Here is a 24,569-nt window from a genome sequence, read left to right as displayed (position 1 = left end):
CTGGCAGCTCATAGAGAAGAAGGGAGTGATAGGTAGATAGAAATGCCAAACTCAAGGTGTATATACAAGAGTTAGAGATTTTAACGCTGGAAGGTTAGAAGAAGGGTTTGGTAGGATGAGTCAGAGGAGATGAATAGAGCATGACTATTTGAGAGCAGCCGGCCTGTATGGATGGGTGGAGCAGCACTTTCTTTCAAGCATTTCAATATTCTGGTTCCCCATCTGTGAACTTTAACATGACGGAGGCCAGATCTACAGTATGTTTGTTTTTTTACTGAATACAAACATCAAATAAGACAGGCTTGTTATTTATATTACCGAGGGATACTTACAGTTAGGGCTGCAGGTTAACATTATAATAATCACGATCATGCTTAAAAAAGCTTAAAATGAATGAAGAAATCCCAGATTGATGATGCTTGTTTTCAGCATTCTTGTATTAATTGGTCTTCCCTTCCCCGTTGTTGAAGGCACGGTTAAAAGGAGCTGCTTTCAACTTTAATAGCTGTTTGGCTACAACATTTGCAGTCAGAATATGGATAATAGTATACTGTATAGATAAGAGTGTAATTAAAGCTTGAATCTGGGCATATAACCTTAAATTCAGCATGAAAAAAGCACAAACCGGTAAGATGTTAAAGCAGGAAAATCAAACACAAAAAGTCACAGGTTGTGGACCAGAAACACCACCCACTAGCCAACAGGTCAGCTAGCCTGATAGCTAGACTGACTAAACCACAAGGGAATGACGATGAAGACTAAACTAATAAGAAGCACTCCGAGAGTCCAAACCTGGGCAATATTTACTTTTCAAGAGAGTAGTACTGTATTTTGTATATATTCATTTTGTTTTCTTTGCTCTTTCTAAAAGTACTTTTGGACACCTCCCTTGTTAAAATCATTTTAACACACTTGATAACATTTTGAGAATTATTTTTCAAATTTCAGATAATATTTGGATGCAAACTATAATGTTGTATTTAAAATGTTGTATACCAGTATTATTTCCCAAATGTTGTCAATACAAACAAAGGCAGTAAAATTTAAAGCATACTTTTAAAGATAAAAGACATTATCATTATTAAGTTTCGACATTATTTTATCTTGAAGAAGAACTCGATGCAAACTTAGAATCCCCACACACATGCCCATATGCTGACAATACAAATGATGGCAGTAAGAAACAGTTTTAAATACCTCCATATATATCATTATTGTCACTTTAACCCTCAGATTGATCTACTGACCTTTTAGGAAACACACATGCACACTAATGCCTCTAAAAACATTACCTCCTTGGTAGAGGTTTTAGACCAGAGCGTCACTCTGAATCAATCATTTTGTGTTCTGTTTTGCACCAGGCTCAAAGTGACGTCTGTCTACAGTAGCTTGAATGTGAACAATATAAAGCTAGCATCATTAGAAAACTGGTGTTTAGATATCTGTTTGTAAAGGATTTTATCAACAAAACTGTCACAACGTTGCTAGATTTAGTCAGACCATGTGTGGGGGCTTGTGTGATCCCATTGCAAGTTGCTCTCTAGTTGTCCTTTTCACTTTTGTGTAATTATACTCATTGTTTACACGTCAATGATGATGTATCAGAAAGTACTTTTTAAGGTATAACAATGCTCCACAAAATTAGTAAATCTGATTGTGTTTCAAAGTGAGAAACATAACCGTGATTATTATTTTTCATCATTTCAGCAGCCCTACATTCAAAAGAAGAGCAGCATTTTTAATACTAGCTCATTGAGTGGAAAAGGTTACTAAAACTTGACTGTGGTGCTGCACCCAGTTGAATTTTTTAGATTATATCAAAGCATATCGCATAAAACATGACTTCTTATTATTAATGAAATGCAAACTCCTACTGCTCATGCATGATGGAGCACTAATATGTCAAATAGCTGGATGGAACCCTGCAGTAAAAATATGATTATATATGAAATATGATTATATTTCATAGTATATAACCCCATATTCTTCACAAAGAATGGCACATTTTTGTAGCAAATGCCAGTTATTAAACAGAAAACATAAATATATTAGTTTCCTGCTTCTACTATTTAATTCAAAATAAGAAATACTGAAGTAGGAAAACTGACTATTGTAGTGACTGCAACCCATTAAGATTTTAAAAGTGTAATTAAAATACTGCAGGATCCTTAGAGATAGTGTAAGACTAAAAGAGACTGCTTTATCTCAGTCTCTGGGAAAAAGCTTATCTCAGTCTACAGTTAACATTTTTTATGGTACCTTTGACCAAGAGCTTGGCTGTTGATGTTAAACTGCCAGCTTTGAAGGTGACAGTGCCAGAGTCATCTGTGGCCAGGTTCTTTAAGGTTAGGGTGTGGATGTGGCCCTGGGCCAGCCCTATCTCACTAAAGGGGCTGTTCTCCAACAAGCTGCCATCCAGCCACCACTGCACCTTGCCGTGGGCTTTACCAGAGAGCTGGCAGGAGAAAGTTGCCCATTCGCCAACAAAAACATCGGTGGACTTAAGGCCAGAAACAATGAAGACTTCTTTTGCTGTTGAGTGGAAGATACGAATACATTGAGCCTTAAATGTACTCATATTCATCATAATGCCAACTCTAAACAAAAAACACACAACGTATGAGACAGACAGAAGTTTCACAATTAAGAAAAACTGCAACAGTACTGAATGGGAGGCTACCTTGCACTGCTAAAGAAGCTGTAGTGAGCTGGTCTCCTGCATCGCAGGTGTAGTAGCCACTGTCATCAGGCTCCAGATTCCATATACAGAGCTCTTGAATACACCCTGACTGTCTCATCTCATACTTCTTACCAGGCCGGAGGACTGTTCCTCCTTTCCTCCACTCAACACAAACACCTGGCTTAGAGAGCTCACAGTGCAGAGTAATATCATCGCCCTCTATGGCATCCTGGTTCTTGAGCTCTGTCTGGAAGAAGACTGGGGCACCTGGTGAGAGTTTAAAGTAGGAAAGGTTGATATAACATATTGAGATGGCAAGTTCGATGTCAAATAGTGGAGACGATGAGAGAAACATCCCTGAGGGCTTCAGACTATACTGGGTGGTTGAAGGAGGTGGAAGTTCAAGAATATTTTAGTTGTCCATTTCAATCCAATGTTTTTACCTTCCACAGTCAGCGTGACATCACACTGTGCATCCCCAGTGTCGCAGGTATACGTTCCGGCGTCCTCAGCCACCAGGTTGTGGATACGAAGCTGATGAAATGCTTCATTCTTCTTCAGGTCATACTTGAGACCCGCTTGGAGGGCCACATTGTTTTTGATCCAGGTAACCTTACCACTGGGGTCAGAGATGGTGCAGGCCAAAGTGACCGTTTCACCTTCTAATGCAATAGTGTTGTGTGGCTTCTCTAATATTAGCACTGCAAATACAGGACAAGTAGCATTTATATGCAACCTTTTCCGTTCTGCACTGGCATTATGCTTTCATTCTTGATTTCTGTGAACTACTGTAACACAAATTATACATAAAATAATATGACAATTAAAAAAAGTAGAATTACTGTCTTGTGTTTATGTGTTTCTAGCAAGCAGTCAATTTTACTTTAACTCCATGTCTAGCCAGACTAATATAACAAACACAGGGATGAAAATTACATACAGAATTTAACGGCTGGGCACCAAAGACTAATGTAAGAAATGTATTACCTCACCAAATGTGAAATACAGTCACAATAATAACTATGATGCAGAACTTCATTATATATCTGAAACTACCCAGTTTTAAAATATACAGTTTACAGTAGTATTACTTTGTTGAGATAAAGTACCTCTATTATCCCTTTAAAATTAATAAATACTATAAAATATATTTAATTAAAATACAAAAAATGTAAAATGCCAGTGGATTTGAAAAAGAATAATAATAATTTGGTGGTTTTTGATGAAGATGGCTCTGAGGGTGAAAACTCTAATGACCATCTCGTCTCCTTTACCTTTGGGTTTCTCCTCCACCAGAAGACAGGCCACACTCTTTTCTTCTCCCACCACGAAGGCAACATCTCCAGATTCGTCTGTGGTTACCATCTTGAGGACCAAGCGGTGCACTCTCCCTATAATGCTCATTTGATTCAGATCATTATTTTGAAGCAGGTTGTCTGAAAGCCACCATTCCCCATTGGTGACACCAGAGTGTGACAGCTCAACCTCAAAGACGGCATCTTTCCCAGTGGTCACAGTAATGTCGCAGAGTTCTCGAATGATTCGCACATGCTCTGAGGGTGAATGGGATGATGAGAGATCAGAGATCAGTTCTGTGCAGAGCTTCCAGACATCATGACTATGAGGGCATATGCTTACTCAACACGTCACTCCCCAATCTAAGAAACAAGGATCTAGTGGTGTTTTTTAACACCCTAGAGCTACTAAACTATCAACAATGCATATAAATAAAATCAGATAAATTCTAGTAAAGCAGGAAAATTTAAATTGAATTCCATAGTAGGACACTGGACTCTCTAAATCTGTGAATCCAAGAGAATTAGTTGCGAGTAGAGGATACACTTTTGTCCAGTACTTGATAATGGAGTGAATATGAACTTCAGGAAGGATGAAGACAAGAGGAGAGGAGATGAGAGACACAGACAGATGATAGATGAAGATGTGCTCTGTTACCTTTTACAGTCAGGGTAGCAGTGCTTTTCTGGTCTCCAGTGTCACAGGTATATTTCCCACCATCCTCCATGATCAGCTTGTGTATGATCAGAAAGTGAGTGGTTGCTCTTTGCTCCATGGTGTATTTCTCTCCCTGTGTGAGAAGAGTTGAGCCCTTCCACCAGGTCACCTTGTGATCAGGGCTTGATACCTCACAGGACAGAGAGGCTTCGCCTCCTTCTTTGGCCTCTTGACTTTTCAGCTCCTTCTTGAATACTACAGGTGCAGCTGCCAGAGAGACCAATTTCATTACGATGACAGACTTCAAAACTGAACACTGGCACCAGAAAACACACTATAATCCACAGCGAGGCTGCACAGTCCTTCCAAAATTTACATACAATCAATCAATGTGCTCCAAGGAGAGCTACAATCCACCCATTCATAAGTTTAAAGAAAGTCACAAATACAACTAATCAGAAAAAACTCAACAATCAGAACAGTTTTGCTGTTGGTGGTGCATGTCTTAAATCCTTAATCCAAGTAACCCCAAACATGAACAAGTCAAAGACTCAACACTTCCAGCTTCAGCTTAACTGAAGAAAAGTGAAAGTTACAGTTATAACAGCATTCGGTGATATATAAAATTGTACTGGATGAAAACACATTGATCAACAAGACCAATATGTAATTTTAGTGCTAAAATGAAAAGTAAAAGAGTTTTATTAGTTCCAAGTTCAATGGAAAGTAAGGTAAACATGCATGTACTCTGGAAATAGAAATGTAATGGAAAGTGAGAATTTTCTTTAGATGCCATAGGAAGATGAAAAGATAACAAGACAGTTGTTGCTTTTTAGAACTTCTGAAAAAATAGAGGGAAAGTATCCAAAAACAAGAAAACTGAGAGCAAATGAGCAGAAGATAATCCCAAAATTATTGTAGAAGCAAACTGGAAGATGTTCCCAAGGAATACATTGCCTACAATTCCCTTACCTCTGACTGTCAAAGAAGCTGTGGAAGTGTGGTTTCCCACAGTGAAAGTTACTGTCCCTGAATCAGCTGTAGTGACGCCTCTGAGTGTGAGGCTGTGCAGCCGACCCTCAGCCTTGATCAGGTTCATTTCATTATTCTGCAAAGGGACATCCTGGAGTTTCCACAGTGCAAGTGGTGCCTCCTCATGAGAAACCAGACACTCGAAGCAGACATCTTCACCCTCGCACACAACGCAGCTCTCCAAGAATTTCAGTATTTTAACCTCGACCTCTGTTTGACAAATACAGTTTAGAAGCACACAACGTTTGGTGAAGTTCAAGTTGATCATTTATGAAGATTTCTGCTGAGCTACAATTAACCAGTGCCAAGTGAAGAAAACAGAGTAGTGTTTGTTAATATTTGTGAAGACAGAAATGTGAAAGGCTCAAATGGTGAAATCAGTGATTGAGCCCAAGAGAAAAGTGCGTACAAATAACAAGAAGTGCACAAAAGAGTGAGGTGCTAATGAATATGAGACGAGCACGTTTTCTTGAACAATGAAAGCACTTCATGCTCAAGTGTTGCTCTGTGAGAAGATGGTCAATAAGAGGGAGTGATGTTGGAAATGAAGGATGACTGGGCTCCAGCTCAAGACAGTGCATGGGAGGAGGAGTCTTAAATAGAAAAAGATCCTACCCTTCACAGTGAGGACAGCTGAAGTCTTCTGCCTGCCTGTATCACAGGAGTACTCTCCTGAGTCAGTTCCTTGCAGTTTGTAGATGATAAGCTCAACTACAGTCCCTTCCTGCTTCAGGCGATACTTGCTGCTGGATGCCAGCACCCGATCACCACACCTCCAGACCACACTGACTCCCGGCTTTGTGATTTCACAACGAAGACGGGCGCTCTCTCCTGCCTGTCCTTCAAGGTTCTGTAGCTGGGTTTTGAAAAGGACAGGCTTGGCTGCAGAAAAGTGAGAAAAAATTTGGGAAAATTTTTAGGAGAAATGAACGAATGAATACATTTAGGCCAAGTTTTAGCCTTCAGCTCGCACATGTGAAGAAGTAAACGGCAGAAGTTGGAGTCCAATCTACATACTTTAGTTTATAGTTTAGAGTATTAACCCTGAGGTCAAGTCCGATATTTCAAGCAATATTCTAATAAAGATAAACCAAAATGCCACCACTATGTTTAAACTACTAACAACAGCATACCCTTCACAGCTAGCTGTGCGGTGCTACGACGATCACCGGCATCACATGTGTAACTCCCAGAATCCTCTGAGTCAACATCATGGATTATTAGTGTAGCCAGGTGTCCTTTTTGTCTAATTTCATACTTTGCACAAGGACAAAGACCAAGTTCTCCCTTCCTCCACTCCAAAGGAACACCAGGTTTAGAGAGCTCACAGTTCAGGGTGACACTGTCACCCTCATCAGCCGTTCGGCTTTCCAGCTCTTTTGTGAAAATAACTGGAAGAGCTGATGGACAAAAAAAAGGAAAATGGAGTAATTATGCAAAAAGGAACAGGGATGATGAAGAGAGGAGAATTGAAGTAACAAATGAAGGACTTGATGGAAGAAGAAGAAAAAACATGCGATAGCTTCATCCTACCATTTACAACCAGAGATGCTGAGCTTATTGTATCCTCTAAAGAGCATGAATAGCTTCCTGTATCTCCAGGCCTCAAATCAAGAATGTGCAGCTCATGACAGAATCCTTTTTGTTTTATCTGGTACTTTTCTCCACAGCTCAGGACTTCCGATCCTTTCTTCCACTCTACATGGACTCCAGGTTTCGATAGCTCACAGTGCAGGGTAACACTACCTCCCTCTTCAGCTACTTGGCTCTCCAGGTCTCGAATGAATATGACTGGAAGAACTTGGGATTAAATAGATAAAATAATCTGTTGGTATGTATTATGGTAACCCATAGGATTTAATAACAACAGATCAGTTTGGTATATACTTTTTAACCTACTAAAAACAAAAATAGAAAATATAAAAAGCATCCAGCATGGCTGCTCTATTGCACAAACACAAAATAACACTGATATGCAGTCAGGGCAGGCACACCTCTGCCTATTCGAAACATACCACTTAAAAGTCTGTCAAATACAGCCCTCAACTATTTCTGTTTGAGAAGAACAAGAAAATAATTCTACAAATCTGGTATTCAGAGGTAATAACGAGTAACAGCCAATCAGGCTGAATAAAAACAAAACGAGGAGAATAAAGAATGCACAGTGCCACTAATCTCATTCCAGCGCTCTGGTATCCAGCTGTAGCAGAGGGATGACTTCACAGTCATAAAAACAGTGCAGAACAAACACGAGAAGAATGGTGATGTTTCAGATGAATAAGAGAAAAAGCTTGTTAACAAACTAGTAAAATACAGAAGAAAGTCTATAAAAATCAACAGTGAATGATTCACAACTTCAGACCTGTCAGCCAACAAGAACAAATGAGACAAAGACTCAATGATGCCTGAAATTTGAGCCTGTGCGGCCGCAGCATGTTCTTTAGCAAAATGCAACAAGCCCAAGTGTGCACTTAGAATTCCCCCCCAAAAAACACGTAAAGTAAATATATTTATATTTAATGACTAATATCAGTAAATATGAAACATATCCAAGTATGTAGTTCATTTTAAGCTCAAACATTTAATGTTATTTTCTGTGATGCTAAGTAAGGATTGTGCTTTGCATTTGCAGATTTTCAAAGCTTGAGGTGTTTATCCTTCTGCTCAACATTAACTGGGCTGCAAACTACAGAGGTTTTTGTAATGTTCACAGACCCCCAGCCGCCTGTTGTGTTGCCCATTTAACCCCTTTTGTCTCTGCTGGGAGTTGAGAAGGTTGTGACGGGACCAAAGATTTGAAACTGAATTATTCAGCGTCTTTCATATTTGTAGACGTAAGTCCTGCATTCATACAAGACTCCTGTGACAACTCTTTAGTAGTCAAGAACACCAGCACATACCTTCAATTTTCGTTAGGGTGTCTTGCTTCTCAGCTTCAACTTTCAAGGTCACTGCTGAGGTCTGTGCTGTAATTGTATTTATTTAGTTGGTTTTAATTGACTTGCATTAACTAGAATTTCAGCTTCAACAACAGAATAATTGATGCAACAAATCAAAAGCAACATGCTTTTATATCCATATACACTTGATTCCTAACCCTGACAGTGACTGATAGAAGAAAAGCTCCTAACTTTCAATTTTTTTAAATAACACACACTCGTGCACTGGATTGGAAATGCAGTATCTTAAAATAGTACTGACACACGATAACAAACAGCACTCAGCATCCTCATATGGACACACTGAACACTGCATTAATGCAAGAACCATTTCTAAAGTACAGATTTTATATTTTTTAAGTTTATCTTCAATATTTCATCAGGTTAATGGAACCACAATATAGGTAATTATAATTACTTTAAATATAAGGCAAACTTTAATTTAATTGGAGAATTAACAGGAGAATTTACAAAGCCAGGCCGAGGCACATGATCACAAGACACAACATACACTATGTCTCACAAACTAAAAAGACTTAAGACTAGACTGAGAGACAAGAGACTGGTATTATATCAGTACTGGTGTCCATTATTTAAGATAAACTGTCTTGCAACAAACCTCCTTTGCAGCAATCTTTCTGCCAACATATCACAACCACGAGAAGCACAAGAAGCAAACTGCGGTGCGTGGGATAGGACAGTTTAGAAAAAACACTCCACAGCAGCGTAGCCACAGACAAAATTATTCCATATAACTCAATATTATGGAATCTCTTTCCATTCTGATAGGATTCTTGAGGGCAAGTAGTGAAAAACTTCATGTTATTATGTTAAACCCAGTGTTCAGGTGGAAGTAAAAATATTCAAAACAATAACCTGTGTATAAAGTAATGATGTAATTCATTATTTCATAATTAATCAGGCTGAATAATTATGAAGTTATTATCAGTTCTTCCTCAGGTGAAAATATGTATCAGTTGTGATCATCAATGAACGAGTCAAATTACCATTACTTCATGAATAAGTATTCAGCGTATAAAAAAGGACAAAATCCCCATTCTGCCTGATGACTAATACTATAGTCTGTTCAGGACCAGTAAGATCAATCATTCTTTGTTTGTAGTCTCCTATTACATACGTTTTGTTCAGTAAACTGGACACGAGTGGTCTTTATCTTTTATGGTCCAGTTATCGGTCACAGAACTGGCGGAAAGCCAATTAAATGCAGACGGTACAAAGTATGTAAAATAGGTTCTAATCAAATTAAATACCTAAAAGGTGACTAGGTTGGAAAAAATAATGTGACATTTCAATATAAATTGCCTATTTCACACAAATGTGTTCTGGCTGTTCTGGAAAAACCAGACCAGCCTTTAAGCTGTATGAATGAAAGCAATTACCATTACTTCATTAAGTAAGTAGTTAATATATAACGTGATCACCATTCTGGTAGATCACTAATCCATTAGGAACCAGTAAGATCAGTCATTCTATTCCTTGTGTGTGGTCTCCAGTACTTCATCATAAATATATCAAATATCATTGACTATAGTAATATTAGTGAATATATCATAACATGAAAGCATAAAAGCAATGATTTTTCTACAAATCTTTAACCTGCATAAAAAAACTTTCCAGAAATTTCATCAAAAAAATAGAGTAAATTAAAGTTGTTACTGCTCAAGTTCTTTAGAAAAACTCAAACATCGAGTTGTTTGCTTTTAAATTGACCTAACCTTAGTTAAATTGATTTCTAACTTTAAAAAATTCACACGGACAAGCTGCAGTCAAACATATTTCAATCTGCCAAACAATGTGATGAAAACACAAGCATGCAGCAAAACTAACAATGAGAGTAATGTAGCAATAAAGTGTACTGTAGAGCACGAAACCTGCTGGTCAATGCAAAAGTCAAATCTTTTGCGTACCTGCGAGCTGCTCTTTGGTCCCCTGTCTCTGCGTAGCTGGTTTGTCAGTGGTTCCAGCAAAAGGCTTATCAGCTGGGATAAAACACAATAACCTTACAACTGGAGTTCTAGTGTAACTTTAACACAAGAGCCAGAATTAGAAAGGCACAGACACAAACACGAATGTCACACATTCTTATGTGATCTGCTTACAAGTGTGCAAATTGAATACTTTAAACAACAAGAAGTTCTTAGAGAGTGCAAACCTCCACCAAGGCATCGCACGCTCTAGTCACGATTTATTTTAAGGGAATAGGATTATATTTTGTGTAATTTCATGATGTTTTCTTTGTTCTTTTTAAAGCTACTTTAATAAGCTGTGCAGTATAAATCAGATAAGGACAGATGTTTACTTTGATTACACAAACAAAGTAAGAGTAAATAACTGGACATTAATAATTTGACCTTATAAAATAATGTCATCCTATTAGATAGTTATTATATTTCCAACTATCAAGGCAGCTCATTATTGTCCTCTTGACAATATTGTCTTGAAAAATATAACACCTCTTGGGGTCAACTTGAAATAAAGGTAAATGTGACACGTAAAGGTGAGGTCAGAGGTCAAATGTGACACGACATTGGAATGCAAACTATTATGTGATATTTACAGTCCCCATATACAGGTATCATTCGATAAATTTATACGATCCAAACAAAGTAGTTAGAATTTTAAGCATAATTTTTAAAGATAAAATAAATTTTTTTTATTATTTTCATAAAATGTATCCAAATTTATTGCAGTTATTTTATTGTTATTTAACTTTGAAGAGATCAGATGTAACATGATATTTAGAATCTCCATATATCATTCCCTATATGTTGTCAATAAAAACAATGATAGTAAGACGTTTAAACAGCTTTAAATAGCACTATATGGCATTATCATCACTTTGACCTTCAGATCAATTGATTAATCTTGAAGTAGATTAATAGGAGTATGATATTTTAAATTCTTATTCTGTAAGTTGACAATACACACACACACACACACACACACACACACACACACACACAGCCATAGTTTCTAAGATGTTTTTTTTGTCAATTACTGACCAATAAATGATTAAGCTGGCATTAAAGGGTGGATGTAAGCCAGTACTCAATGGACTGATAACATGATTCCACTCTACACCCCTACAAAGTTGTATCAGAATACATTCAAAACTTTTCGAGCTATTGCGTTTACTAACGACTCGCACACACAGAAGCACGCAAACCAGTGCTACCAAAAACAAAACCTTCTTGGTGGAGGTAAAAATAATTGGGGGGGGGGGGGTTGTGGGGGTTAATATCTGTGACGACATGAATCACTGAAATATTTCAAAATGAAAAAACCTACAAGCAACAACAAAAAACAAAAACACCTCAGACCATTATCTCAGCGATCCGACACAAAATGCGTCACAAACACAGAGCAACAAAATGTTCTCTGTTTAACACAGAACACAATGCAACTGGCACAATAAAAACATACAACGAAAGCCAACTTCATTATGTATTTTTGCCATTCACCTCACAGTAGATATAGATGAGCACACATTGAAGCAAAGACTGACAGGACTGCGCACAACATTTTAAAGACAAACTGAATTTTCTAACTGCTCTTGCAGTGTCCAGAAAAATCCATGCAAACACGCACTGCATTACCTTCACTTCCCACTTTAAGCTCTCTTGAACGTCCCTGAAAATCCTGTTTAGGAGTTTGTTCAGTTGTTGTCAATGTCACCGCTAAAATGATTGAACACAACATTGGTCCCATCATTTGGATTTGCCATAATAAAGCAGCACAAACATGTAATTCAAGTCTCATCAAGAGCAGAAACACAAACAGCTGGTGGAATCAAAGACAGCTTCATATCTTCATACTAAGTCAGCCTCCATGCAACAAAATAATCTAGTGACCACACAAATCCAGATGTGGAGACTGAAAATATTGCCGTTTTTTTTTTTTCCTGCAACAGTAGCTCAAACCACAAAAACATGACAAAGACCAAAACATCAGTAAGTGCAAATCAACAGCAGTTTTCCAGCACCAAATCTTCCAGCAGTCCCACAAAAAGCAAAGCAAACTAAATAGAAATTACGCCAGAAAGCAACAAGACAATTTAAGCCAAGTCATGACCCAACAACTTTCTCTCTTTGGCAAAGGTCAGCAGCCAAACAGAGGTACAAAGTCCCCAATGGCTTCATTTATTTAATTTTTGACTCCTTTTAACAAGGAGCTGCAGTGCACACTGATTCACTGCAAAGGCACAATTAAAACAGGATAAACCAACAAACAAGCCGAAACTATTGAAAATTACCTTCTACCATCTCATTTATCTCTTGCCTCTTGTGCTTGTCTTTAGCAGCTACAGGCAGAGATTCTGAAATACAAATGTTATATAGATATAGAAATATTACGCATTGTAGCCTTAAGGGAAAGAGACCTAAATACTCTATTGTAAGACAGAAGGAATATTCGATACAGCCAAAATATAGGAAACAGCATACTGACAAATATATCTATCATGCATTTTACAGGCCACAGCATACAGGTACAATTTAAAGGAGGATTGCAGATGGCAGCGCAGAGGCCATTATCAAGCTGGACAGGGCAACATAACACTGACAGTTATGTTATTACATCACCATCATCCTTTCGTACCTTTTTCTTTGGTTTCCTGCCTCTTAGATTCTGTAGCAGCTGAAGGAGGAGCTGCCAGCTTCACAGCTGAGAGGAAATAATTTTAATTCAGATCGCTGTACTTCACCAATATATCAATTGAAAACTATCATCTGACAAAAGGGAGTTTCAGAAATGATTAGACCCCATAAAACAGAGCCAGTAACTGCAATACTGTAGACAAGAGAGGTTTATAGACCAACATAAATGTAAGATCCAGTGCCAAGACTACCACCAATGAAAACAACCAAAACTCACAGAAATGCAGCAACAAGTAACGCTGCCTGAAATAGGTGAAATGAAAAAGGAGAAGCCATTTTGTTTGGTAATTTCAAAGCGAAATCTTCAAGAAAAAGTTAGACTGTCAAAACGCAGGAACACTGCAGAAAAGCAATTCAGGCGTAGACTGGTTTCAACCTGATGATGCACTAAAATGTGAAAGACAGTAACACCCACAAGAATGACATTTCATTATCCATCAGAAACAGAACAACTAAATAAACAGACAGTCAGAGAAATTTCAAAGCAGAAGTGCCACAATACAAGCGCTTCAGTTGAGATAAAATCAGTAAAATATAAGACAATCATCCATGCAGTTTAATCCAGTCATTATCATTGCATTTAAATGTAAACACAATGGGTGTAGTGACAAAAAAGTTAAGGAGTCTGAAAAAACAAAAGGTGAGAACTGTTATTGTATTGCAAAGAAAATTTGATATACTTTAAATACAGATTTAAATCACAAATCCTACCCTTTATATTGAGACTAGCTGTGGTCTTCTGGTCTCCACACACACAGCTGTAGTCTCCACTGTCTTCAGGCACCACTTTTTCTATCACAAGTTCATTCACAGAGGCCTTCTGCTTCATCTGGTACCTCTCCCCAGACTTCAGGACCTGCGTTCCCTTCTTCCACTCCACTGGGACTCCAGCCTTAGAGAGCTCACAGCGCAAAGTAACACTGCCTCCCTCCTCGGCCTCCACGCTCTCCAGCTTCAGTTTGAAGGTGACTGGTTTGGCTGAACATTTATTAGCAGATTAGAAAACAGTGCCAGTGTTTTACATAGAACATAAAAATACACATAAAACATTCTGAGAAACACTGATTTGCAGTAACATGCAAACATAAAAACACTTTGCTGACTAACTGTGAAAATCCCCTTCCTACCCTTTATGCTAAGGCTGGCTGTGGTCTTCTGGTCTCCACACACACAGCTGTAGTCTCCACTGTCTTCAGGCACCACCTTCTTAATCACAAGTTCATTCACAGAGGTCTTCTGCTTCATCTGGTACTTTTCTCCAGACTTCAGGACCTGCGCTCCCTTCTTCCACTCTACTGGGACTCCAGCCTTAGAGAGCTCACAGCACAGACTAATGTCAGCTCCCTCCTCGGCCTGCTGGCTCTCCAGCTTCTGTTTGAAGGTGACTGGTTTGGCTGAACATTTATTAGCAGATTAGAAAACAGTGCCAGTGTTTTACATAGAACATAAAAATACACATAAAACATTCTGAGAAACACTGATTTGCAGTAACACGCAAACATAAAAACACTTTGCTGACTGTGAAAATCCCCTTCCTACCCTTTATGCTAAGGCTGGCTGTGGTCTTCTGGTCTCCACACACACAGCTGTAGTCTCCACTGTCTTCAGGCACCACCTTCTTAATCACGAGTTCATTCACAGAGGTCTTCTGCTTCATCTGGTACTTTTCTCCAGACTTCAGGACCTGCGCTCCCTTCTTCCACTCTACTGGGACTCCAGCCTTAGAGAGCTCACAGCACAGACTAATGTCAGCTCCCTCCTCGGCCTGCTGACTCTCCAGCTTCTGTTTGAAGGTCACTGGTTGGGCTGAGCATTTATTGGTTGATTTCCAGTCAGCGATATGTCATGACATAAAATACAAATATACACATAAAATAAAATACAACTATTAAATAACAAATACTGAGAAACTAACAGCATGCTGACATAAACTATATGGAATAACTCTGCGTAAATCCTCTTCCTACCCTTTATATTGAGACTTGCTGTGGTCTTCTGGTCTCCGCACACACAGCTGTAGTCTCCACTGTCTTCAGGCACCACTTTTTCTATCACAAGTTCATTCACAGAGGTCTTCTGCTTCATCTGGTACCTCTCCCCAGACTTCAGGACCTGCGTTCCCTTCTTCCACTCCACTGGGACTCCAGCCTTAGAGAGCTCACAGCGCAAAGTAACACTGCCTCCCTCCTCGGCCTCCACGCTCTCCAGCTTCAGTTTGAAGGTGACTGGTTTGGCTGAACATTTATTAGCAGATTAGAAAACAGTGCCAGTGTTTTACATAGAACATAAAAATACACGTAAAACATTCTGAGAAACACTGATTTGCAGTAACACGCAAACATAAAAACACTTTGCTGACTAACTGTGAAAATCCCCTTCCTACCCTTTATGCTAAGGCTGGCTGTGGTCTTCTGGTCTCCACACACACAGCTGTAGTCTCCACTGTCTTCAGGCACCACCTTCTTAATCACAAGTTCATTCACAGAGGTCTTCTGCTTCATCTGGTACTTTTCTCCAGACTTCAGGACCTGCGCTCCCTTCTTCCACTCTACTGGGACTCCAGCTTTAGAGAGCTCACAGCACAGACTAATGTCAGCTCCCTCCTCGGCCTGCTGACTCTCCAGCTTCTGTGTGAAGTTTGGTGGCAATGCTGCACAAGCATGTTTTCATTACTCATCACAATTAGATCATACAAACAGTTTTAACAAGCCCACAGAATTGTATCTCTTTGAAAATTCGCACACAAATGTTTCCAAAACTATGCTGGAAAAAACATCATGAATCCATACCAGTGACTTTTAAGGCTGCAGATGTCTTCTCGTCCGCGCATACGCATGTATACGCTCCACTATCTTCTATCTTCAAATTCAGAATCTGAAGTATACAAGAGCCCTCTGCCTGCTTCATGTCATACTTCTCTCCTGGTTTGAGAATTTCAGAGTCTTTTTTCCACTGAACGACCGCTGCAGGTTTTGATAGCTCACAGCGAAGTGTCACACTCTCCCCTTCTTTTTTCTCCTGGTTTTTGAGCTTCTCAATAAAAGTGGCGGGCAGGGCTAAAATAAAATGGAAAATTACTTTGAGTTTTGTTGGGTTGTAAAGAAGAATGAATAATGGGAAGCTAGGACGGCGGATGGAGTTGAGGTGCTCCAGTTGTCCAACATTAGTCTTTGGAACAGTGCAGCTGATTTTGAACAGTGGATTAAAAACTAGGAGCAAAACCCAAACTTTACTGCACTAAAAACATTTAAAATTCTTAAATGCAAAGGAGAACAATCCAATAAATTTGGGCAATGGTCACTCAGAAACGCCAATGCATGCTAATGTATGTCATTCACAGTTTGTGGATGTACAGACAATACCTCAAACACACATATACCAGACAAAGATATAAACGCCACTTAACACAAAAGCAAAGAATTCCTTGCAGTAACCTAAATACTGCAAATGACTGAAAACTGCAAGAAAACCACAGTAGAACTGTATAAATCCACAGCAGTTTCTGTCATGGCTGTGTGCAGGCAGGCAGGGAGGAAGGACCCAAAATGCAGGACTCACTGAGGCAAAGTTGAACTCAAAATAAACAGCTTTATTGCGGGTTGCAGACTGAACGGAAGGCTAACTATACTGAGGGAAAAGTAAACTAACAGGCAGGCAAAACAGGCAACGGAACACACAGCGAAATCAGAGGGTGAGCAGACACTGACAACGCGACAGAGAACAAAGGAAACACAGGGCTTATATACACAGGGGAGTAATCAGGGAATGGAAAACAGGAGGGAGACACAGCTGGGAGGGATTGGGCTAACGAGACAGGAGGCAGGTAAAACTGAACACCCTGACACCAGACACGAACCTTCAAAGTAAAACAGGAAACAAGAAACAATTTACAAGGACGCAGACTGACACTGATCTAAATCTAGAATAAAAATCAAAATAGCACAACTAAAGAACCAGAACATAAATCATAATACAGAAATATACCAAAATATAAGAAACTGAAAAAGCTGGGTCAAAATTATCCAGAGCCGTGACAGTTTCAAAAACATAAAAATCCACAAGCTTGTAAACTCCTTGGATGGTATCAGCTGGTTTGGTACCAAAGCTGTTTGCATATGCGCTCTGATCTCCTGCGACTCCTCTTGAGTGACAGAGTGGACTTCCAAGGGCACTACACAATGTAACCACTAGTAATTATGACTTTGGATTCAATTTATAAAAACAAATAATAATAATCTCAAGATTAAAAGAAAACTTAGCTCAAACCTTTCTGCAGTGTAGTAAGATGTAAGTAAGAACAAAATGTTGTCTCACCTTCATTCATGCTAAAGTTCTCACCTTTAACGGTCACCTTGGCCATGCTCTTGGCAGTGCCCACGTCACAAGTGTAGATATCAGTATCATTCTCCTCCAGTTGTTTGATGGTGAGAGTTAAGACGCCATCTTTCTGAGACATCTCATATCGCCCTCCAGCCTTGAGCTCTGTGTGACCTTTAAGCCATACAACCGTGGATGGGATTTGTTCCGTTGTGCATTGTAGAGTCACAGAGCCCTTCTCGTCTGCTTCACTGTCCTTTAGCGCTTTAGTGAATTTATGGATTGGCTCTGCAAAAAGGAAACTTCGCTGTGAAAGTGTTTGCCACAGTATGAAACTACACCACTAATCTATAGTTTAATTTTTTTTTAAAGAGCCCAGAACATATTCTATGTCTAGGAGATATTTCAACTTTTTAAGACTTGGAATATTATTACTAATTCCTGCACCTATACACACCTGAACTGGCATACTGGAGAAAATGTAGACTGATTTTCTGCGTTAAACAGATTAAGTTTTCATGTAATGAAATGTGCTATATAAATACAATTGTCATTTCATCTTTACATGCCTTTACCTTGGATATTTTCCAGATGAATTAAATCACATCACAAATACCTTTTAAAGGTCCTCTTGCCAGCTAATATAAAAGCCACCACTAAGTGCTGCCTCCAGAAGGACTGACCCACAAGCACCTTTGTGTATACTTTGTGTATGTGTGTGGGGTTTTTTATTTGCTTATGTGTGGAAAATCGAAACAAAACGTAGAATAATTGTATCCCATCAAAGCTGAAATGTGAAATTAGACCAAGGCAATGTTTGAGTTTTCTTAGAGTCTTACCCTTGATTTCTAGCTTAGCTCTGGTGGTTGCACCTCCAATAACTTCACAGCTGTACTCTCCAGAGTCTTGAGCAGACACATTATGGATGGCCAGTTTCATGACTCTATCTTGCTGGCTGAGCTCATATTTCTGGCCCTTTTTGATGGCTTTACCATCCTTGGCCCACTTTACAGCAAAACTAGCCTGTGTCACCTCACAAGTAAAAACAGCATCTTCCCCTTGAACGACACAAATATTCTGCAGTCCTTTTGATACAGATGAAGCTTTACCTGCAACATAAGAGGATAAAATGTTTATTTTATGATTTGAATCATTGCCAAAGCGTCTTAAAGACTGATATCAAGCTTACCTTCAACTGTTAATGTTGCTTTGGAGCTCAAGTCTTTGATACTGAAGACTACCTCACCAGCATCAGCAGGGGAGACATCTTTAATAGTGAGCATGTATTTGCGTCCTTTGGTGGAGATGCTAAAGCGGCCTCTGTTTGTAACAGCTTGGCCACTGACAGTCCAGGAGCACTCATCTGTGCTCTCACGAGACAGGATGCACTCAAAGCTACATGTCTCTCCCTCATTCACTTCAACTGATTTCAGCCATTTAGTTATTCCAATACCAATTTCTAGTATAGAAACCAAATTGTGTATAAGTTAACTGTATATACGAAAAGTAATGTGTACAAATAAATATAGAAAGTTATAGAAAAACACACCTCTGACAGTAACCTTTGCCTTGGATACTTCAGTGCCAAGGTCACAGCTGTACTCCCCAGCATCGTCTTTGGTGACATCCTTGATGATCAGGCCCAAAGACTTGCCTGTGTGAAGGAGCTCATATTTTGGCCCAGCTTTTAAGACGTTACCCTCTTTTCTCCATGTGGGGGAAACTCTCGGCTTGGATGCCTCACACGCCAGAGTGATCATGCCTTTCTCTTCTCCAATAACATCATCTAGTGACTTGAGGAACACAGCGCGCTTCTCTGCAGAAAGTAAAACAATGATTGAGGGATAAATAAAAGCCTCATTTGCGAAATATCAAATAACTCTGGAACTGCATTTAATGCTCTCACCTTTAACCTTGAGTGTGACAGACTCTTTGACCTTGCGGACTTGAAAGGTGATTGTTCCTCCATCTTGAGGTGCCAGGTTCTTCAGTGTCAGCTTGTGAACCTTCCCCTCGTGAGCGATGGTGTTAACCTCATTTGTGAAGAGCACCTTGTCATTCAGAAGCCACTGAGCTTCTTCATCAGCGTAGTTAATCTCACAGGTGAATACCGCATCGCTGTCTTCATCGACTTCTGTATTGGCCAAGTGTTTGGTGATTTTGATTTCACGCACTAGGCAGACAAATCGGGACAGCAGTTTCAGTTTGAAGAGCAATCACAAAATATTTCAAATGAGTTGCTTTATGGTTTATATAAGGGAACTGTGATATTCAAATAGTCTCTATAAAAGACTGATGTAGCTTCTCGATCTGAAATAAAAAGCAAACGTGGAAGTGCTGCATTAATTTTATTGGTTGCAAAGAGACTTCTGCTTGGATAAAAGTCTTTTGAGAATGATATTGGAATGACACTAATATCAATATTAACTATTATTGAAAATCTTTAGCCAAAAAGCGTGCAATGTCCTCGGTTTCTCAGTCAGATTCTGACATCTGGTTTCAAAGAACCAAAATGGATGGTGATAGTGAAAACACTGAGCTCGAGGCTTCACAATGGGACACCAATCAGTGGCTGACGTCATGGTGACTTCATCCATATTTTATATACAGTCTTTTGACAATTTAAAGTTGGAAAACGTACCTTCAACAGTAAGTGTGCCTTTGGTCTCAGCAGGTCCAGACTGACAGCGGTACTCTCCACTGTCCTCCTCAGTGAGCCTGTGAATGGTAATTTGGGCGCGTGTACCATCTTGCTTGATGTTGTACTTGTCTGATGCTGCCAGAGGTACTCGACCTTTGAACCAGTTAACCTCTTTGGGTGGAGCAGAGAACTTGCAGCTGAGTATAGCTGAGCTTTTCTCCTTCGCCTTAACATCTTTAATGGCTTCTGCAATCTCAAGTGGGCGCTCTGAATATGAGCAACAATGCCTGATTAGACTCAGCTCAAATATAATGGAAGTTTTCTGTGTATACATACAGAATTTTCTGTGTGAACACAACACTGAAAACTTTTACCTTTAACTGTGAGCTGGGCTAAAGATTTGCTTTTCCCAGCTGTAAACTGTACAGTTCCCGTCATTGATGCTTTAGTCTTTTTGAAAGTGAGACGGTGCATCGTGCCTTCTTTCTCCATTTCGACATCAGGCCCCTCCTGCAGAGCAACTCCATTCAAAGTCCATACAGGAGGTTTCACCAGTTCCATACTGATTTCCACTTCAAAAACAGCTGCAAAGGGTTCTGTGACTTCTACTGGACTAAGTTCCCGCACTATGCTGATGGACTGCTCTGAAGGGATCATAAAAAGAGAATGGTTCAGTGAAAAGAATTCATAAACTGCAAATACTTCACATTTTTTCCCAGGAATTAAGAAATGGCATCCATTTTTTGCATGAAAGTCTCTTTACAACAACTAAAGCGGGGGTGTCAAACATAAAGCCCAGGGGCCAGAATCAGCACGGCGAAGACTCCAATCCAGCCCGTTGTTTAACTTTGGAAAATGTAAAGAAGGATTGTATTTTCATATGTTTTACAGCGTTTCCAATTGACAAAGACCTCCCTGATGGCAACAAAGTAATTAAACAGTAGAAATTCTGTAATTTTACACATTTACTTACAATTTTAAGCCCAAAAAGTCATGCTGACAGATTTATTTCATTTATTACAACAGCATTTCTATATCATGTAGAAAAACTGAGACATACTGTTGAAATTGTGCTTCTTTTTATATTAAGATTATCTCATTGCTTAAATTTGTAGTTAATGTTCAGTACAGTGTCAGATAGGGGAGTTTCACTGGTCTGGCCTACACAAAGCCAAAGTGGGCTGTGTGTGTAAATGAAATGAACTAAAGGTTGAGGCCAACCCTGAGGCCACACTTATCAAGTGTAGCTTCAGGGTTGATGGAATTTAAGGTTGATAAGGATATCTGAGAGTTCAAAGGTCAAAACAAAATATAAGCAAACAATCTTGATTAGGGATCCCTCAGATTTTTACTGTTTTATTGCTTGTTTGTTTTTTAAATTTCACATTGAGAGATGTGTTTCATGTGCTGATATATAACTTCATCAATATTCTCCACAGACATGATTTGTTTATAGCATGTTCTCCTGATGCTATCTGATGTATTCACCGTTAGGATTTATTGGTCTAGCCCTACTGATTGTTTACTTGACTTGCTAAAATATGCACAACCATCTGCATGATCTATTAGCATGTGTAAACATTCATCAATGATATTCAAATATAATGTGATAGTTTAATGACATTACACATATGACTGCCTATATGCTTGCCCATATTTAATCAAGTTGACATGTGAATTTTTATTGCTATAGCTCATATAAGGGATTTATTTTTCTAATGCTGCTTGCAACTATTATCGCTACCAACTATTAGCAATGGGTTTGGAATTATAAATCTTACTTTATAGGATGGAAACACCACACATCATATGCAAAATAACTGTATTTAAGTATAAGACTTTCATTTATCCAGAGCAACGCAAAGGACAATTAACATCCTGTGACTTCATACACTGTACCCCACACTGTGGTACATGCACAAAGGCCCTTTCTTCTTTAATGCCAGAAAATTCCCAACATAAAACTTCAACACATCAGCAAAACTAAAAACAGGTTGCACTAAAGTTTAGTTACCCATTTAGATTAAGAAAAATCTTAAAATTTCAACTTCAATGTTAATTAATTTAGTAGGTCAGGCTTGTTACAGAACAGCTGAGAGATAACATATTAAGAACCTATTATACACATATTTCCCATTAGTACACTGTTTCAGATTGGCATACACCTCATTGAATTGAACACTGATGGCTTGTTTTCTGAGGATATAATGAGAAAGTATTTACATTTACAGTGGCACTAAGTTTAAAATGAACTATTGTCACAATCCACTGTTTTACCTTCCACAAGCAGTTTACAGGATGTCTTGTCATCAGTGGCATCACAGGTATACGTGTCTTCATCCCCAGAGTCCACATCATTAACGGTGAGCTTTCGGTACAGGTCTTCGCTTTTGATCTCGTACTTCTTGCTGGGTTTGATCTCCGTCTTGTTCTTGTACCACTTCACCTTTGCACTGGCACGTGACACTTGGCATTCAAGATGACCACGATGCTTATACATCGCTATCTTATCCCTGAGTCGCTTCACAAACTTCACAGGAAGCTCTACAGTAACAATAACACTTAATCAATGAAAACTATTATGTGTGCCGCAAAGGGACATTAGTGCAAAGGGTTTGCCGGTGTCTATGCATAAGTTAAAGTAATTTCAGATGGTATATGAATCGTATGGCACATTAATGCTTTTGATGATATATTAATGCTTGCATTGAGATCCAACATGTTTTGCAAAAGCTAAAGAAAAAAGAAAGAATATATAATGACACTAACATAAAATTAGTCCATATATGCAAGTAACAGCAAGTTACAGCAACTGACACAAAAGTAGACAGCTATTCTCTTTCAGAATCAAATGATCTTTTTATACTAATAGAAATTAACGAATCAGATGCACTAAATATCTTATCTTTACGGTGGCCCTGAGAGGCCAAACGGACTGCAACTTAAGAAAACACCAGCAATAAGAAAAACGCTGCAAAAGCACACAAAACACAACGGAAATAGGAAAAACGACAACGGAAATAGGAAAAAAGACAAGAGATGTGTTTCTGGGGAGACAATAACCCGACGGACCAGTTTCAGGAACCCAAAACATGGTAGGTGTGTTTTATCATGATTCATATAATACTGATGATGGATTTTTAGGCTAATAGTTAGGCTAACACACTTACCTCTCATCTTTTCTTTCCTCACAAAACCGATAGATCTTTTAAGTGTCTCCAGCGCAATTCTTAGCATATTTTGGTTCCTGCAACTGGTCCGTCGGGTTATTGTCTCCCCAGAAACACTTCCCTTCTGCTTTTGGAAATCTGTTTTCTGTTTTCGTTTGTACTATTTCTGTTGTTGTTTTTCCTATTTCTGTTTTGTTTTTTCCTATTTCCGTTGTCGTTTTTCCCTATTTCCGTTGTGTTTTGTGTGCTTTTGCAGCGTTTTTCTTATTGCTGGTGTTTTCTTAAGTTGCAGTCCGTGTGGCTTCTCAGGGCCACCGTACATGTTACTATAACACACAAAATCTGTTTGTTTGCCCAAAAAATGCTCCTTCACTATCAGTAGTTGATCAAACAAAATTGGCACAAATGCATCTTAGGCCCCTGAAGTCTTATCTACACCACATATTGTTGATGTCATTATGTTGCCTAGGCTGGAGCGTATCATAGCTGTCATAGGGCAAGAGGCTATCCTGCATGTTTGTCACGGGGCTAACACGGAGAGATGGACAACCATTCACACCTGTGGGAACTTTATAATCACCAGTTAACCCAATCCCACCAACTGCATGTCTTTGAACTGTGAGAGGAAGCCACAGGGAGAACATGCAAACTCCACACAGAAAGGCCACGGCCAGGTGGTGGATTCAAACCCAGGACCTTCATGCCGTGAACTGCTCCACTGTGCTGCCCTAACAATATCTAATTTATATCCACAAAACATATATTATGGTGCCAGCATGTTGCCAAGAAATCACATAGCAGCAGACTAAAAAACTGGTGAAACAATACTGCATCGTGGGTACAAGTAATCTGTTTCACAATTAAATCACATTCTTGTACTGCTGGAGATTTTGAGATGCAATCTTCATAAGCCATCACCCATTAAAAACAAAAACAAAAAGAATCCTTTTTCTCTGGAATAAAATTATAAAACTGTAAAGCTGTGCTGTTGTTGAGTGCTCATTTTGCCATCAAGCTTCAATGAGGAGTGACAATGTGAATGTGAAGTTGCAAATGGATTTTATATCTTACCAATATAAAGAATAAATATATGCAGAATGGCACAATGTGGTGACTCTCTTAGAAAGATATTTCCCCATGTTTTATTGTTTGTATCAGTAA

General features: G+C 39.0%; 1 protein-coding gene across 15 annotated transcripts in view; it reads right to left on the bottom strand.

The window, feature by feature from the left end:
* obscnb (obscurin, cytoskeletal calmodulin and titin-interacting RhoGEF b) overlaps positions 1-24,569 on the bottom strand; it is a 60,157-nt gene that overhangs the window by 18,374 nt on the left and 17,214 nt on the right. For 4 of the 15 annotated variants that reach the window (XM_025900564.1, XM_025900565.1, XM_025900566.1 and 1 more), the window contains 23 exons: positions 22,516-22,782; positions 20,613-20,882; positions 20,239-20,505; positions 19,504-19,770; positions 19,147-19,413; positions 18,787-19,056; positions 18,437-18,706; positions 17,619-17,885; positions 16,070-16,336; positions 15,664-15,930; positions 15,248-15,514; positions 14,820-15,086; positions 14,408-14,674; positions 13,992-14,258; positions 7,199-7,465; positions 6,799-7,065; positions 6,281-6,547; positions 5,606-5,875; positions 4,634-4,900; positions 3,955-4,233; positions 3,124-3,381; positions 2,681-2,947; positions 2,260-2,532 (listed from right to left, as the gene is read on the bottom strand). In XM_025900564.1, the coding sequence (XP_025756349.1) occupies positions 2,260-2,532; positions 2,681-2,947; positions 3,124-3,381; positions 3,955-4,233; positions 4,634-4,900; positions 5,606-5,875; positions 6,281-6,547; positions 6,799-7,065; positions 7,199-7,465; positions 13,992-14,258; positions 14,408-14,674; positions 14,820-15,086; positions 15,248-15,514; positions 15,664-15,930; positions 16,070-16,336; positions 17,619-17,885; positions 18,437-18,706; positions 18,787-19,056; positions 19,147-19,413; positions 19,504-19,770; positions 20,239-20,505; positions 20,613-20,882; positions 22,516-22,782 (6,162 nt within the window). Of the gene's footprint in view, positions 1-2,259; positions 2,533-2,680; positions 2,948-3,123; positions 3,382-3,954; positions 4,234-4,633; positions 4,901-5,605; positions 5,876-6,280; positions 6,548-6,798; positions 7,066-7,198; positions 7,466-8,565; positions 8,632-10,532; positions 10,605-12,221; positions 12,303-12,877; positions 12,941-13,221; positions 13,288-13,991; positions 14,259-14,407; positions 14,675-14,819; positions 15,087-15,247; positions 15,515-15,663; positions 15,931-16,069; positions 16,337-17,618; positions 17,886-18,436; positions 18,707-18,786; positions 19,057-19,146; positions 19,414-19,503; positions 19,771-20,238; positions 20,506-20,612; positions 20,883-22,515; positions 22,783-24,569 lie in introns of all 15 variants that reach the window. The other 11 variants (XM_025900574.1, XM_025900576.1, XM_025900573.1 and 8 more) reach the window with 10 other exon arrangements.

This window comes from Oreochromis niloticus, linkage group LG18 (assembly GCF_001858045.2).
Source record: "Oreochromis niloticus isolate F11D_XX linkage group LG18, O_niloticus_UMD_NMBU, whole genome shotgun sequence".
Taxonomy (NCBI): domain Eukaryota; kingdom Metazoa; phylum Chordata; class Actinopteri; order Cichliformes; family Cichlidae; genus Oreochromis; species Oreochromis niloticus.
Note: the sequence above shows the minus strand (reverse complement) of the source record. Positions and strands in the feature narration are given on the sequence as shown.